The 19,303-nt window shown below is 33.1% G+C and overlaps 1 protein-coding gene across 1 annotated transcript in view; it reads right to left on the bottom strand.

Moving 5' to 3' along the window:
- Positions 1–13,075: 13,075 nt before the first annotated feature.
- Positions 13,076–19,303, bottom strand: part of LOC130446298 (hemocyte protein-glutamine gamma-glutamyltransferase-like) — a 30,579-nt gene continuing 24,351 nt past the window's right edge. The window contains exons 10-12 of the mRNA XM_056782458.1: positions 18,881–19,058; positions 13,626–13,786; positions 13,076–13,513 (exon numbers count right to left, since the gene is read on the bottom strand). Of these exons, the coding sequence (XP_056638436.1) occupies positions 13,226–13,513; positions 13,626–13,786; positions 18,881–19,058 (627 nt within the window). The 3' untranslated portion in view covers positions 13,076–13,225. The remainder of the gene's footprint in view (positions 13,514–13,625; positions 13,787–18,880; positions 19,059–19,303) is intronic.

Here is a 19,303-nt window from a genome sequence, read left to right as displayed (position 1 = left end):
TCATCTAATATGTAGGTGACTGTGTATTCCAATTATGTCCAGTAGTTTTTGAAAGCCATTCATGTCATTTGCTGTCAGGACTGTCTCATCGGCATTTCATATATTACTGACTCTACTTTAAAGATGGTGAATGGAAGTTAAACAGGAGTGAGAAGAGGACATATCCTTGCCTTCTTTGTCAACTCTAACTCCATCTGATTGGTTCCAATACAAGGTTTTCAATGCAGCATATATCTTTCTAGTCTATGTTAAGTCGCCTCAGTATTTGAGCGAGTTCATGGTGTTGCAATCTGTCAAAAGCTTTTTCGTAATCTATAGAACACATAACTATATCTTTCTTCTGGTCTTAGCAGTTTTGTACCAATACTTGGGTTGCAGCTAGTATCTTTATCGTACCAAGACCCAAGACCCAAAACATCTTGTAAGGTTGTTCTTTTTTGGCAGTGGGATGGAAAGCGATGTGAACCATTTGGTTGGGAAATTTCCTGTATCGTAAATTTGTTTAAAAAGCATTCAAAGCCTTTTGCAACATAAGTTGTCTAATAATTCGAGCAGTTCAGCAGGCACTAGATCTAGCTTACCGATTGTTGTGATTGACAGCCCAGATAAACCATCTTCCAGGTTATTTTCTAATTGAGGTCTTTTATCTGCAAATAGATTGCAAATATATTGTTCTCTGCTAGCTTTTCTCTGTTCGTTGTCCTGTGTCATTTGCCCTTGTTCATTCTGTATCTTAGAGAAGGTTTGTCTTCTATATAATCCAAATGTTTATTTCACTGTTTCTTCAATCATTTATTTTTGGCCTCTCTATTTGTTCTTATTATAGTATTTTGGTACTATACAGCGGATGAAGAAGGATGCTGATAAAGTACGACAAAAAAAGATTGAGAAGATTAAAAAAAAAGTCGTCAGACAGATATGTGGAGGAGTAATAGTGAGAGATGAATGGAGAATGCGATATAACTTTAGACATATTCAACGTATAGAAGACCATGGAAAAAATTCTGAATGCTAAGGTGTACAATACGAGAAAAAGAGGGAAGTCAAAAATGTCACGGATTAGAGTCAACAGATTGTTGAGAAGACCAAGGTCTACCCAGGGCTGTAATCCCGCGTGGTAACGTAATTATGCATGTAACGGGATTATGTTACCTCTGGGGATTGATATAAGACTTAAATAAAACCGCAGAATCAAAAATGGATATTATTTAGTCATGTTATTGACTGACATTTTTGAATATAATGTTTTCATAACCAGTTTTATGAAAAACTTTCTGCTTCTGCTAACAATTGAACAACAGTCTCGGAATAGTTCCAACTTTATATTTTTTGGGATGGTTTGAAAACGCACAAAAACAATTCCAAAATCATTGGTTGGAAGTGAGGAAAAAACAATTAACAGTTTTATTAGACGGATTTGAATATGAAATATATGTCCAATAGAAATTTCATTATAATTATATATTTTAGGATTTATTTGGATTGAACAATGATGATTTTGTTATTGCAAAATGGATTTGAAGAAGAAAAAATTATGTGAGGATCGATTTTATATTGATTCAGTGAAATTTTGGGATCAAATAAGTATTATAGTAGTCAATTTGTTGACTTAAGTATCTCCATCATTTCCACTGATCTTCTTCCGAATGTGTAACCAATATTTAAAGATGTTAGCGATTTTCACTGCGTATAGAATTCTAAACTTAATAATTAATGTATATTATCAATCTATAAAATGCCAGAAATCTATTAGAATGATTCTTTAACGCTTATTCATTTTTATCTAAAACGGTTTCATACATATCTTTTCGTAAAATTAGTTATACTGTTACTTTTTCCAGAACTAGTCCTCGAAAAACATACAATATTTTAACTAGTGTTTAATAGCAAAAGCAACGGAAGGATTGAAAGAAAACAAACTTAATGTGTGCAATATATCAATACAACTATAACTCGATTTACATCTATGGGACTGGGGCCAAAAAATCCGTACAAACTGTTTGTTTTAATTTAATTATTTGTACTTTACTTTCACTATAATTACAAACATCCTACATAACTGAATCAGCAACTAGTCGGCTCTCTTTCCTAATTTTTCTTTCTAAATGTTGCATTTAATTATGAATTTGGCGTGTGCCGGAGTTTGCTCAAAACTCTTCTTTTTAATTCTTCAAGTGAATTTACTGCCTAACCTTCAGGGTATACGTTTTTTTTTCAAATTTCGACAAAAACGTTAAATTGGCATCAATTATGGTACATTAGGAACAATTCTAGACTTCTCGATAAAGGGAATATTCAAAACTCTGCAAAAGCTCCCACAATGTTCTTTGCGTAATGAGCAGATGCCATATCTGGCCAAAACACATAATTTTCGGCATTTCTTTCTATGAACTGCATTGATCTAGATCTAGGACACTGTTTTCGTATATTTTGACGGAATTTCAAGATAAAAGTATGCTGAAGAGCAACTACGAGTACATATCGCCAACCATACCAAAACTTTCGAGGTGAATTTTTTGTGTCTGTTGAAATACACTTCTGACTTCACTTCCACGCCTTTCTGACAATAATAATTCTTATCATTAGCCGTTTCACCCCCGTCAAGAGTAAAATATGACTCGTCGTCGATAATGATTTCCAAACTTTTAGTGGCGAAAACTCTATTCCTTTTGTCGACTCTCGAAATATTTGAGTGACGATTTTCTTGATTTTTGAACCACATTCTGCTCTGTTAAGTACACAATTGTTGTTGACTCTGATTTTTCTGCCCAATTTTTGCAAAATGACTCCAGTTTTCTATGAGCTGCTTTAACCAAAGCTTTTCTTTTCAATTCTGGCAAGTTTTTTGCTTTTATGCCTGATCTTGAATTTCTTTCCATCGAAATACCTGTCTTAACACGCCGGCAGATATTGTAAATTGTTTGTCTGACTATTCCCATGCTTACAAAGTGATTAACCGATTTCTTCAGATCTCCATTTTGTTCATAAAACATGGCAATTATTTTACGTCGTTCGTTTACTTATAAATTTTCCATACTTGGAACTGAGCTCCTAACAGAGACATAATGTTTCTACTTGTGATATTTGACAACTGCCAAATTACAAGAAACAATATCATTTTCAGTCAACGCCCAGTTTAATTGCTAAGCTGTTTAAAAATGTAAGGATTTTTTGTCCTCAAACCCTTAGTTTACATGACTTCGCTTTTACACGGTTTAAAAATTACAATTACAACGAATTGTGGAAAACTGCTAAATGTTTATATTTGGATGCATATACAACTCATTAAAACATTTTCGAGTCTCAGTTATGTGGCAACACAGATGGCAATAATGAGGGATTCCCCTTCCCGTATTATAAATTACAATACAAATACTTTTCGGGAACGATATCTGAAATGTACATAGGCAAAGATAAGTTGTTCATGTGGAATCAAAACAATTCTTAGGCAAGGTTCGCTAAAATATCTATTATAAATTATACAATGTCAAATTATTTCAATTGTACCGATCTGCTCTTGCCAAGCCAGTAGTAACTCGATTAGAATTATCTCAAAGTATTTTTTCTTCTGTTCTACAGGTATGCTGGTATATTAACTGATTAGCATATCTTTATACCAGACAAGAATTATTGTTTACTTCATCTAGGAATTACTATTACATATATTTTAGCTACTTTCATTACTTCGAAACACCGCTGCTCAACGACTTATTTTATTATGACATAAGCCATATATTATTAACAATTGGTCCTGCTACTCCGTGTGTGGTTTTGTTGAGAATAAGCTGGAGTACCATCATTTCTAGTTTTCATTTGAGAATAATAAATGAAGCACGATCTTCGTTTATTTTCTCCCTACGCAAGTTATACAGAGCCGTTCCTTTTTGAACTTATTATTATTATTTATCTTTCCTGTACTTGCTTCGCCATAAACTTCCACATCACTTTAACTACTTATTTTTCGTAATTTTCAGCTTCTCACCTATTTAAAGCTCGATCTCTCAATATAGATACTATCATTTAAGTGGTAATTGATTTTTCTTCCATAAACGTAAAAAGTTATTTCCATAGGTCCTTTTTTCTTATCCCTGTATAAATTTTATTATATTACTTCTTTGGCTAGGCCCTTTCCGTTCTTTATGTTTGTAATAAATTAATTCTTAGATATAGAAGACCCTTTGCGTCTGGTCTTGATGTATCAAAATTATCTGCTACAAAAAGTCTTTATTCGGTACCAATACTTTATGGCTGCTGAAATTTTCGAAATTTTGTCCTGTATAAACCAACCTATTTCCTCTTGGATCACACAATTTGGAAACTTTTACATCATAACGATGGCGTTTATTTGGAATGTATATTATGAAGGGAATCATAGCCTTTTCTACATCTAGATTTTTACCTGAAATAACTATTATTGAGCTCCAACTGACACTTTGATATCATATTCTTGATATAATACAGTCTGTCACTCGTGTATAAAGTGTCTTTATTGAAACTTGAATTCTATTTCGATAATCAAACATTTCACTATAAGCCTATATAGATAACAAAACCAAAAAACTTTGTAGGATACCAAACACTAATTCTAGCTGAACATTCTGGTAGGTCGCATTTTTAATTTTCTTCAAAACACAAACAAAAATATACAGGGTGTCCCACGACGAGTTAAAACTATCTGTATATGGCAAAATACTTATAGTAAAATCATGAAAACTTCTACGTTTGGGTTTTCGGATACGATCTTTTCAACTAAAATATTTTCCAAGATGACCGACTATAACTTTGTTATTTTAAAAGGAATATCCTGTATATTAATACATTTTTGAAATCTACGTAAAATTTTAGACGTTTGTCTAAAAACTTTTTGAGTTATTAATTTTTTTGTAAAACATTTGACCGTTGCAGACCCTTATAAATTATTTTTTTACGAATATACCCTTAAAGATATGAGATAATTGAGGCATTCCATACATAAAACTCACTCTGTATACACGAGGAAAAGTTCAACGGCGAATCATTTACTTTGAATAAAGGAAATTCCAATTGATAGTTTACAACGGTCATTTGACGGGTCCTGGTAGGAATAGTGTTCATATTGATAGCACTTGTGGTTGAATATTTCTATTTGATTAACAAAAAAAAATGATTTATGAAATAACAGACAGACTTATGCAGATTCTGTAACTACTATTATTTTACATTAACTATGGTTACGTCGTTGAAAACATTAAGGTTGTTGGATCAATCAAAATTAAAGACAATTGATATCTTTGAGGGTAAATTAGCTTGAATGAGCCATACACGGTTTACGGGAGAGATCACCTGTATATGTTTACCTGCGCAAGCAAACGAATGTTATTACGTAGAAAAAACTATTTCAATTAATATTCCGGCTTTTCTGAAGATTTCAGTGAACTTTAATGAGTGTAGTAACTATTTTATGAAAAATATGAGTTGAATATTAGCAATAACACCTGCTATTTTTGACATGTAATTGGTTAGATTTTTAGGAGATAGTCGATGAGATAAATGGTTTTACTTAAATTCCATATTAATTTTTCTTAGACGAGATCGCGACTTATGTTTTTGGGTTATTTCTTGAGTAAATTTTTATAAAATTTCAATCTGAACATATGATTGGTGAAAAGCATGTATATACATAAACAGACTGTATTGTACATACCTAATACTAAAATAGTAAAATTCGTCTACTTTTCAAAAGATATGAGTAATCAGGAAATGACTATTGAAGTTATTAGAATTGAAATTGTTTTAAATTTTAGAATCTATTAAAATTAAGTTGACCATCGCTTAAGTTTGCGGACATAGTGTGAAAAAGAAAAAATATTTCGATAGAGTTGAACATCAAAGCCAGAATACAAACTAAATTTGTTGCTTTATAAACAATAGAAAGTGTTATTTAAAATTTCAGTCTAAATAGTAAAATTTTCTGTAAAAGAAGCAACCACATATCCATAAGGTGCACTTCGAAAACAATAAACACTTGACAGAAGGTGATAAATTTCTGTTTTAGTGGCCAATAAAATTCTTGTGCACTTTTTTGGTAGTTTCGGGTCTTTCTCTAGTACTTACATGAACAAATCCATTTCCAATCTTTAACTACATTTCAGATTAATTGTAATCTAATGATTACAATTTTGATTAATGATTTTGGATTTGTTCCTTCTAGGCCACACAATACTATACTCTTATGTTCCGCTTTAAAAACCGCTTTACCTTCTTTCAGTGGTCTGCTTCTGACTCCAATGTGATGTTAAAAGGGGTTATTTCAATTTGTGTCATTCACATCACAAAAATAAAGAAAATGCTACCAAAATAACTGAAAACATTTAAGTATCAAACACCTTTACATATTGTATTGCTCACCGCTGTAGAAGTTAAATTTAACGCCATCTAGTGACACGTGATCTTCGTCAATAAACTTTCAGCAATTGAAATTGTATCGTGATTTACGTGGAATTTATCAACGTTCCCAATCGATTAAAGCGTTGTTTTTCTCCTTTGGTTAATACAAAAACTAAATAAATTTCTGGAACAAATCTTTTGGAAAGTAGATTTCCATTCCATTTGAGGTATTAAATTGATATAATTTGATCAAGAAGTATTTAGGAATTGCTGAATTTATATATCTATAAAATGTACATAGACCAATTCACAAATGGATATTTGAAATTTTAGATACGCGTACATTTTTCTTTCGTTTGATGTGATGAATGAGTGCAAGAAAAGCATTTTAATTATAGTTGGACGAAAAATGTTAGTACACCATATCATTTCGAATGTCTAATAATTATGATAACAAACTTATTTTTAAAAAGGTACTGCATTTGGGTACAAATAGTATATGAAACACGTTAAGTTGAAATTTTTTTTATTGTGCTACCGTAGAGTCCATATTAAAACATAATCAGGTAATATTCCATTCATATACGAGGATGGTCCCATAAGTACCTGGCCCTATAAAGGAAAAACAAAATCTTTTTATTTTTCACCGTAAACTGTTTTAGCTCCATACACAATGATGTTCAATTAGTTCGATACTCTTTTTATAATAAGAATCATCAAAGTCCTCCAAATAGCCATTAACTACCGACAAGCCATTTTTTCAAGTTTGGGGACAGAAAATAATCGAGGGGGCTAAATCTGGAGAATAGGGTGCATGAGGTAATTTTTTCCATTACAATAACATTGATTGTTTCACTCAAACGTTGCAATTAATTCGCATAATACTCAACGTTGATAGTTTTTTCTTTTTCAATATAGTCCAAGAAAATTATCCCAGTCACACTCTAAAATAGCGACTCCAGGACCTTTCCTGCAGACAGAACGCACAGTTTTGGAGCCGGTTCTACCTTTTCAGCCCATTGTTTTGAATGATGTTTTGTTTCGGGTGTGAAGTAATGAACCCAAGTTTTATCCATGGTTATGAAACGATGCAAATCAGCTCTATTTCTGTGAAACGACAAAATATTTTTAATTCGGTGGCTATGGTACGGTTACTTTTGTCTAGACTATGAAGACTTACAATTAATGCACGAGTTTCAACCGATAGTTTCTTAGTTTCACCCATTTTAAAATTCATAAGTTTCAATTTGCTAGAACGAAAACAATCGTATACGAATTTCACAAAAAGATATTTTGGTCCAAAAAGTATAAATCACAACACGTTCTTGCGTATCCACTAAGACTAACCATAATCATAAACACCAAAGAAAGAAAGTAAACAAATAACTGAAATTTATTTTTAGTTTGTAAGATATAATTTCGACCTTTGCTAGACAATATGAAAGAGAAATATGTTGAATTGTATTATTTTGAAATTTAATCAATAGATGATGATGATGTAGGTAAAAAATTTGACCGGTAGTATACATTTTAGTTGATTTCACTCTTTTACGTCCAGGCGTTAGGCCTTAAGCTTTAATTGACAAGATTAAATCTTTCACAAATCAAAAGACAAAGTTTTATTAAATTGTTAGTTAGCACAAGACTAAATAAGCTGCTACGAGGTATTCTTCAGTGGTACGACGAGAAATTTTATTTCATAAATTGATTCACATCTATAATCTTGACGTAGAAATTGAGAATTTTTGTTTAATAATACATTAGTTTTGTTTACGTGGCTTCATTTCCCTAGTGATTGATATCATTAAAACATTTTGATTAATACGATTGAAATGTAGTTGCTTTTTCAAAAAAAGTTTGGAATAGTTGAAAGAACTGAGTACCTTCGAAATAAGATATTGAATGTTTATAATTTTCTTGCATTTATCCATATTATTTCGTATTTTTAGCACTTAAATCTAAATGTTTACATAATAATGAATTAGTTTGGAACATAATATTGGAATTTATGTTTTATTATATTTGAAAAAAAGAATGTTATAACCTTTAAATTAGAAAGTTTTCATATAAAATGGTTGATAATATAAAAAATGATAAGACTTTTGATAAAATTTAATATTATACATAACGTAAAACGTTGTTTAATAATTTTGAGTATATAGTAATTTTTGTTGTACTTGTTGCTTGTTATGATGTATTTAATTGGGTTTTATCTAATAATAAGTTTGGAATAAATGACTTTTAATGTATGTTTGATTCAATATATTTTTATTTATTCAAATACCAGTTGAGGTAAAAATGAAGTAGCGGATAAATTAATTTATGGATGCAAGTGAAATATCCTCAAACAGATATGTGTATTATAAAACTATTTCCCTTGGTCACACCATCACGCGTGAACTGTGTTGGTTATTGTCAGGAGGTTCTTATGAAATTAAAAAATGAAAAAAATAAAAATGGCGCGGAAATTTAGGAAGTTTAAGAATACTAACTTCTAATCTTACGTTAGCTTTTAATACAATATAGAGTTTTTTAATGTAATATTATGACGTTTGACATATAATTAACAGATTGCGTGCTGCAAATATCATCAAAAAGGATGTGAAAATATTTATTTTCCTAACAAGTGCGGAAAGTGATACTTTCCCGCACGCGACTACAGTTGTCCCGAACGACGCGGAGTGCGGGAAAGTGACATTCTTCAAAGGAGAAACAACTATCAAACCACCCGGGTTTGATATCAGATGCTATGACAACCCGAGCGTGTAATTGTTACTAAAATATCAAAGTTGTTCAAAACGTCTTGGAAGTGACCGAATAAGAACAATCTTCTTCTAAATTAAACCACATTAAACCGAATCCGATACAATAATATTAATGGATTCATCCGACGAAGAACTTCCCGAAGCCATTTTGAAGGCTGCAAATGAAGCTAATTCCGAACTGTTACCTGCCAAATCCAGACTAAGGTATGAGAAGCAATACGACCATTTTGTTACATGGTGGAAGGAGAAAGGGGCCAAAACTTATAAGGCAGAGGTATTTCTGGCGTATTTTTCAGACCTAAGTAAGGTTTTGAAATCTAATACATTATGGTCCCGCTATTCGATGGTAAAAAGTTTCTCTGCTCTACAAATGACTTAAAACTGTTGCCGTCACCGTCATCGTCATCTTTATGCGACCTGCAACCGACGTCATCTGCCTTCCAGTTGAAACCAAATAACTCCACTGGACCGGCAATTCTTACTAGTCTACAGAATGCAACAAATTGTGTTTTCAATATTAATATTTATAATAATTAGTAGTTTTTAGTTAATGTTTTGTATATTATTATGTTTGTTGGAATAAAATAATTTTTGAAAAATGGGTTGGTATACTTTTTTGTATATACGGCCGTAGAAAAAATAATTTTCCTAACTCATGCGTAAAGTGTCTTTCCCGCACTTGACCGCTTGCCCGAACTCCGCTCCGCGTCATTCGGCATAACTCCAGTCGCGTGCGGGAAAGTATCACTTTCCGCACTTGTTAGGAAAATAACTATTCTGAACAACTTTGTCCTTTTAGTAACAATTACACGCCTGAGTTGTCATAGCAACTCATATCAAACCCGGGTGGTTTGATAGTTGTTTTGTGACACTCCTTTGAAGGAAAGTGACACTTTCAAACTAAAATCTTGTGCGGGAAAGTGGGTTAAACCGCACGGTCGTAGAAAAACCAAATATCGTTTAAAACAAATGTTTCTTTCGAAGTTATTTTATTGATGAAAAATACATGTAAAATAATTGATTTATTATTTTCTACAAATAGAATGTAGGAAAACTGAATTTCTAAGTGTCCATCACGGTTAGATCAGAGCAATAACGCCTAATATTAAAAATTGAATATGGAGTTTTGGTAAGTTTGCATATACTAACATGAAAGTTACTAACATAACAAGCGATATACTCGGTTATAAAGAAGAATACAATAGTTTTCTTTAATTTACAGATGAATTTTTGTTTTAGAAAATGCCAATCAGCGAAGAACAACAATGCTTTCGAAAAACAAGGCAGTTAGTAGAAAAGCCTCTTGAATATAATACTCCTGCATATCTGTTTCATAGACTTAACGAAGGCCTTCGACAGAGTACAACTGAAGGATGTGATTAAGATATTGAAAAACAAAGAGGTACCCAAAAAATATATAAGACTTATAAAAGATCTGAACACTAATACAACAACGCAAATACGAACAAACCACACCCTAACACAGCATTTCGGAACAACGTCGGGCATCCGCCAAGGTGACAGCCTTAGTTCTCTACTATTTAAACTGTTATGGATCGACTGGCAGAGACCGTAAAAAACTTGGGACTGGGATACCGCATGGGAACCTACAAAATTAACATCTTATGCTATGCCGATGACGCCGTACTCATTTCAGAATCAGAAGACGACCTACAAAGAATGTAACACGCCTTTAGCAAACTCGCAGAAAATTTAGATATGGAAATTTCAACAAGCAAGACAAAATGCATGACCATAGCTAAGGAACCTGTGCGCTGCAAGTTAACAATAGACAACACCACTATAGACCAAATCATATATTTCGAATACTTAGGATGCAAAATAACAAGCACAGGATTCCTTGAAGATGAAGTGAGGAGACAAGTGAACAAAGCAGCTACAGTATCGGGACATCCAAGCAACCAATTTGGAGAAATAAACACCTCAGTATACCACGCAAACTAAAACTAACCAGAAACTAAAAAACATGTGTGCGACCAATTATGACATACGGGGCAGAAACAAGAGCAAAAATTTCGGTAACAAAGAGGATACTAAGAATAACAGAAATGAAAACGCTAAGAACTATAACGGGTTACACACTGAATGACAGACAAAGAAATACCAACATAAGGGAAAATGCAAAACAGACGACATTGTCAGAAGAGAAAGGAACCAGCATGTTAACAGAATGATCACAGATAGAATAGCAAAAATCGTACGTAAAAACATCCCACACGGAAGAAGACCTGTTGGACGACCATCAAAACGATGTCGGAACAGTTGGTAATCAACCTCACAGGAACTACTGCAGAGAAATCTGAACTGAACAGGCGCTACGCCTTCTACACAATGATGATGATGATGATGAAAATGCTAGCAACTAGGCGTACAAACTCGAGTTTCAGAACTCGCAATGCTGCGAGTAAAAGAAATACAACGACAAATCAAATTGGCGAGCAACGCCAAGCGCGAAATTAAGTTGAACAGAATCGATGGATTCGAAATCAACAACATAGAAATGTGGCGTTCAACCCCTATCGAGTTGCATTCAATTATTACGTAGAAATCGACTATAGTTCACAGCAAATCGTTGCTATTGGACGTTGTATGTCAATATTACAAGGCATTTAAGTTTAAAAATGAAGCTCATGGTCAAGTCAAATTGCCTACTAATAAGAAATATATGGGGATCAAATCATGAGAATTTTGATTGTTATGCTATCCCATATCCCAGTACCAATATCATATCCTATTTTTCATAGGTTAGCCAACCACCTTGACCATTGGTACAAAGTGAGTAAATATGGCACTCGACGCGCAAATAGCTTACCCATACATAATTTTCCAGCCAGTAAATGTTAAATTCGTTCTTATTATATAACGATACTCCTTTAATATTAATGCCATGGTCGCCAAGAACCATTTTTCGATGATAGGAACTAGGTAACTACTGATCGTTGATACTACTGCTCCCCAAGTGCGTTCAATAATGATTTTGTCTGTAACTGTAAATGTTTGATGAATATGACGCACTGCAATTGATGTTTCAATGAAATATTTCACTACAATCTGCTTACTACTCTTATGACTAACTGTTGAAAGGATCTAGTGGTAATACATGGCGAAAGTGAAAGATTATTGGGCCTTTCATTTGATATATCATGAATTATGAAGATTTTTCACCGATGGCTTCAAAATGAACAGTACTCCTGAGTATACTGAAGATTTCTGATATTTTTAGCAATAAATTTGTTTCTTGTAATCAATATGGAACCTTCTTACACTCGAGTCGAGTGCTGCTTGCCGTAAGGAGATGCCTGTGGAAGTTGATCTTGAACTGTAGGTTGTAGGGCTGAGTAAATACGTGCCTTGGTAGCTGATTCCATAGGCTTGAATTTCTCCATAGAAATGAGTCCCGATGAATTGAAGTTCTGAGCGTCTGCAGGCAAACTTGGTGTTCATGAGCCACGTCTGCCTGTCGAGTAGGTTTTGCAATTAATGCTCTAGGCGGGATTATGTTAGATAGTTCGAAGAGTATTTGTCGTTGTAGTATCGGTAAAACAGAGTCACATCGGCGATTTTTCTTCTATGCTCTAAGCTATAAGTTGAACTGCTCTCTTCTGTATTGAGTCAGGTTTAACTTGGGAGCAAAGCTTCAAATGTGCGGCCAACATTCCAAAGATGGACGAATCTGAGCCTTGTAGAGGATTAGAAGCTGTTGCGAAGTATAGAGTCTTTTCATCTTAGAGAGGACTCCAAGTTTTTGTGAAGCTACCTTAGCTAAATCGGCCACGTGATCACGTCAGGACATATTGCTTCTAACCTCAACACACAATAAACGAATTTGCGGTGATGTGAAAATTTGATTGTCTGATCAAAGTTATTAAACAGCGAATTATACAGCATTCTGCAAGGAAGATGTCTTAAACAAAACTACTGCAAATTTGGAAGGTATATTTATTATCGTTGATTCACAATGTGCGTAAATTTAATATTGAACAAACGACAATTACCACATTTTTGTTAAAGTAAAACATATTTGGATATATAATGGAAAAAATTGAAAAATTATGAACTGATTCTGTTCATTTTTACTCTTCTCCGGCTACAACATCCACTTTTGCTGTTCCAGTTATATCCAATAATTGTTTGGATGAAAAAGTAGCTACAAGTTTCTGTTCACCTTCAGTTTTCGGAACAATGGTCGTGTCTATTCTAATTACAGTACCAGGACGAACATCAGGATGAACAATTATTTGATTTCTGACAAGTGATGCTCCGGAAATATGGAATTTGCAATCAGTCAAATTCTTTTTCAAGGGATTCACAAATTTCAAGCTGATCGATGCTGGTTGTTTAACGACAATAGTACGTGGAACCTGAAATGAATGTTAATAAGATTCAAGTTTATTTCGAAACATTGATAGTTGATTTAATGCGCGTCAAATTGAAAATGTTAGTCGTTTTCTAAAAATGAATTGTATAACTGACCTTTATTTCTATGTCAGGTTTTATAACCTGAAAATCATCTTCGTCGGCCCAAGTTTGGTTGGTTTCTGTCACAGATGCTATCGCATATATCTTCATAATACAATATTCCACCAACTTATCCAAATATTCACAGGCGCTTACATTCAACCTCAACTCTTCGGCTAAAATTTGAAAAAGTGTCCATAATATTATACAAAACTTCGATATAGCGACATAACCGTTTATTGAAAGTGAGGGACAGGATTTGTACCGCATCATTTGTCTTTCTCTAGTAAACTCAATGAGTTAACTAGCTAACACTTTTAGGAATCAATCGAATTTACCAATAGATCCCTACTTAGTGGTAGCAGTAACAGCACCATTGAGTTAAATTTATTTATTCTTCTGTTTCGAAAAATGCATTACGGCTGAAATAATAATTTGGAATCATTTACTTTGTGCTGCTTGTGGAAATAAATGTACCAACCAATTTTAACATTGGATTGTTTTCTAAAAACCATTGATACTTCCATAAAAAATTTTTAAAATGAATGAGTTATAGAAAGAATATAGAAAATTTTGATGCCTTTGCAGCATACGTATTGTGGTTATTATTTAAATTATTTAAACAGCTTAAATATTAAATTAATTGAACAGTCCCCTAGAATAAGTACTGTATGTTGAATGTAAAATGTAACTGGAAAATGTAACTGGAGAAACTAATGATTAATACTATGAGAAGCTTTGATAAATGCGGTTGGGGCCTGAACTGTGAAGAAAAGAAGGTTTCATTTTTCAAAATTTCATAAATACAATTGGAATTTACATTAAAATGCATTTAAAAATATTCAGAATTCAAAAATCTCTAGCTTCTTAAAAATGTTTTTCGTCAAGTAGCTTTTTAATCCTCAAAATGAGTAATGATCTTAAAAGCTGTCATCTACCTAGAGGAACGAAAATACGTTTACTGTTCTGTTATGATTTTTTGCTCCTCTCCCCGTGCTTATCAAAGTTGGTCACATTTTGAGACCCTTCTTCTCATTAATGTGACGTCACATGTTTTGCAAATTATATTTAGAAATTATTGAATGAAAACAGCGGTTTTGAAATCAGTTTTATCTCTATTTAAATAATTTTTTAATAAAATTAACATCAAACAATCAACAAAATAAAAAACGTGTAGTTACATCCATTCAAAAAATCAACGAAACAAAAAATATTAATAGAATTATATTAATTCAAGATATAAACTTAATAATCTGGACACCATGGAATTTGAATCCACTCCTTTAACTTGCGATAGAAAAAATCTAGCAATTTCGATATTGACTTGACAAGTTGCTTAAAATACTCTGGCAGACTGGCGTTTGACGTAGTTAAGAGCAGTCGGCCCAAGGGGCAGTTGTTAATATTATTTTCACACGCGAACGTTCGATAATTTACTAGAAAAATTTAGTTTTTGTGGTGTAACTTGTTCATGTTTTTGGTAAGTTTGAACTAATATTTTTATATACATTTTAGTAATATTAATTTTTCATTTCATTTATAGGATTTCCAATTTAAAAATGGATAAGAAAGTTGAAGAGCAACTATGGAAATGGTATAACGAAATTCCAACTGACACAGAGCCATGGATTCAGACAACATAAGTGATGCTCCGTCTGAATACAGTTTACATAATATTGACACTGAGCAATCAGATGGCGATCGATCTACTGCTACTGTCACAGAAGCGCAAACAAAAAGAGACCCATTTTTTTAAGTAAAAATCTCAAGGAGTGGCTGAAACACAAACACGTCTTCATAACCATATAACACAACTACCTGGTGTTAAAGCTATTGCCAAAGGAGCTAGTAATACTTTAGATTGCTGGAAATTATTTTCTCCAGATGAAACCATTGGCAAAATTGTTAGTTTCACGAATCAGAAATTAACGATAATGCGAGAATCATATTCGCGCCACAGAGACTGTCCATTAACTGATATCGAGGAAATTCACGCATTTCTTGGGCTATTTACTTTCCATGGCGGGCGTAAAAAAAGCTCAACACTTAAATACTTCCGATTTATGGTTTACTGATGGTACGGCCACAGAATACTTTGCGGCTATTATGTCGGAGAGAAGATTTCACGTGCTAATTCGGGCATTACGTTTTGACGACAACAATCTTAGAAAAGAAAGAGCCAAATATGATGACTCGCAAATATTGCTCGTAAAAAAATATGCACTATCAATCCTTATGATATGATATACTATTTTTTACATTAATGACTAAATCTAGTTCTTAGATAAAATCTAACACACGGCCTATCGAGTTATAAAAAGAGTAGCGACCGTTCCTGGGTTAAATTATTTATAACTGGTATAGCAGCCATTTCGTTGTCGTTTGGGTTGTTAATGCCAGGAACATTAGTTGTGTCAACATCTTTTTCATCCAACCATATAGTATCATCATCATCATCATCATGGCTTTGTATGATAGAAAATATAGTTTACGATAAAGATGAACTAAATTACTTTTTTTGCTTGTTCTAAACTTTTTTCGTAAGTTAAAAATCATAAATTAGTAGAACTAAGAACGACGTTGTTTCATCTTCGAAAGTCAATGGTCAAATAAAAACTTAGAAATCATTGCTAGACACAATGCGCTTGGCGGTATTTATCAAAGGGCGCCTAGGCAGTCGGCGCGTAACACTATTAGAGCGAGTAGTTGACACAATAAATTGATATCTTATATATCAAAAATATACAGTGCTTTTCAGATAAAAGTATCCACCTTTAATAACTTTTGTAATACTGGTATTTAGAAAAAATCCAAAAACACGTCAATTTATGTTGGAAGGGGCAAGCATTATGGCTTATTTAAACTTACTGGAAAAGCCACCCCCTCACCCCTAGCAGCATCCCCTTTATTTTTTTAAATTACTTGTCATATTTTTTATGTAAAATTTGGATACACCTCTTTGAGCTGATTTCAAAAATGTATATTACTTGTAGGTTAAAGTGGTTAGTTTATGAGATAAACAATTTTTCTTTTAAGAGCACAAATTTTACTTATTATTTACTTTCACCTTATTTGCCTGTACTAAAATGGGTTGTACAACAGTTCTAACTTTTTAATCTTCTTAACTGTGCTATTTATTCTACTTAAAAAATCCAAACAACAAAAAACTCTACTTTTTATCAAAGTTTGACATTGTCAACTAGAATTTGTAGTCACTATTGATAGTGTAATTTGATACATGATTTATTTTGTTTCTCTGAAATGGTTTACTCTTTGCAAGAAAGAATTGAAATTGTAGGTTTATACTACCAAAATAATAATTGTGCAAGAGCTGCTGCTAGAATATTTAACGAATTACATGACGGAAGACATGCAACTCATAAGTATGTAATTCAACTGATGGAGAAATTTACCACAACAGGGTCTGTTTGCAATAAAGTGCATAAGCGAGAGGGACTCGTAAATAACGAAGCAATCCAAGTGGCAATTTTAGGGCAAGTCAGCTTAGAGGCTCAACAACCCCAATCGTTGTCAACAATAAGTAGAGCGATCGGTGTTTCATCTTCTACAGTTTTCCGAGTTCTACATAAATTCAAGTACCACCCATACAAAGTTAAGTTGGTGCACGAGTTGAATGAAGATGATTTTGATCGTCGTCTAGAGTTTTGCGAATCAATGACGCAAATTATCAATAACAATCCAAAATTGTTAAACAATATTTGTTTTTCTGATGAATGCTCATGGTCATTAAATGGCTTAGTAAGTAGGCATAATTGTAGATATTGGGCTGAAAGTGATCCACGTATTATGCGTGAATTCCATACACAACATCCCCAAAAGTTAAACGTTTGGTGTGGTATTCTAGGTGACCACATTGTCGGACCTTTCTTCATCAACGGAAATTTAAATGGTGAATCTTATCTTGAGTTACTCAGGGAAGGGGTTGACCCACGTATTACAACAATAATAGAAAATGATGATAACCTTTCCGATGATTTACTGGTATTTCAACAAGACGGAGCTCCCCCACACTATGCTATGCCTGTCCGACAATTTTTAAACGAAACATTCCCCGCTCGTTGTATAGGTAGAAGGGGGCCACCTAGGTCACCGAATTCAACACCCCTAGACTTCTTTTTATGGGGGTATTTAAAAACAAAAGTTTATGCTACCCAACCAGAATCTCTGGATGATTTACGAGAGAGGATAGAAAATGAATGTCGACAATTAAATCCAGCCGTATTAAGCAATGTCAGAGAGGCATTTCAAAATAGATTATACCATTGTATGGAAGTGAATGGTACTCATTTTGAACACTTATTGTAACTTCACAATAAATAGCACAGTTAAAAAGATTAAAGAGTTTGAACTGTTGTACAACCCATTTTAGTACAGGCAAATAAGGTGAAAGTAAATAATAAGTAAAATTTGTGCTCTTAAAAGAAAAATTGTTTATCTCATAAACTAACCACTTTAACCTACAAGTATTATACATTTTTGAAATCAGCTCAAAGAGGAATATCCAAATTTTACATAAAAAATATGAAAAGTAATTTAAAAAAATAAAGGGGATGCTGCTAGGGGTGAGGGGGTGGCTTTTCCAGTAAGTTTAAATAAGACATAATGCTTGCCCCTTCCAACATAAATTGACGTGTTTTTGGATTTTTTCTAAATACCAGTATTACAAAAGTTATTAAAGGTGGATACTTTTATCTGAAAAGCACTGTGTACTATATGTTTTTGAGGTTTTCGTAAAGTAATTGCTTAAAGTTTAGAATATAATATATTTTGAAATGTGACGTCACGAAATTTAGGACCATTCCCACCCCCTTAACGTGTGACGTATTTCATGGATGGCGTCCCTTTTCGGTATTATTATATGGAGTCGAATCTTAGATGTTGACTAGTGTATCTATAAAGAGAGTGGTTGCTTTTGAGATTTCGTGGAGGATATAAAGACTCAATAATAAGAGACGTGAGATCAATATAACTTGAAAAAACTAATAGTTTTTCACAGTGCTTTCATATGTCCACTTTTTTCTATGTTTTCATCTCTTATGCTACACGACATATATTCGAATGCGTTTTGTCGAAACCAAACAATGTTGATTCTAATTAAATGTTGACAATCAAATAATAAAATTAATACTATTCAGTTAACCACGCGAGGTGCGTGCGAAAGTGAAGTAGACAAATGTAATGTAATTTTTATAAATAATATTTTCAATAAAAGATATGGCAATGAACTCATGAGCAAAGAATTCACTCACTTGAATTTGGTTTGAGATTAAACTCTCCTTCATCTTTATTGATCGGATGAGCTTTTACTCCGTTGTAGTACACGGTGGCTGCTGACATTTGACATTTGATGTGACGATACTCGGCACTTTTGTTAGTTATTCTAACCACAACGCTGAAGTCTTCTCCTATTTTAATCCTATCCAAATCCTGCGACAAACAAAATTCACCAATATTATAAATTCCATTTTTAAGCTCTAATTTTATATTGGCATACTGAATATACTGTTTACACCACCACTACACCAACACTAACAATTATACTGTCTGACGCGCGTTTCGATAATCAAGTTATCGTCTTCAGAAACGCGCGGCAGACAATGTAATTGTTAGTGTTGGTGTAGTGGTGGTGTAAACAGTACATTCAAATTGAAAAGAGATTTGTTTGCTTGTGA

The sequence above is a fragment of the Diorhabda sublineata genome, chromosome 7, assembly GCF_026230105.1.
Source record: "Diorhabda sublineata isolate icDioSubl1.1 chromosome 7, icDioSubl1.1, whole genome shotgun sequence".
NCBI classification, from domain to species: domain Eukaryota; kingdom Metazoa; phylum Arthropoda; class Insecta; order Coleoptera; family Chrysomelidae; genus Diorhabda; species Diorhabda sublineata.
This window is presented reverse-complemented; position numbering and strand designations above follow the sequence as displayed.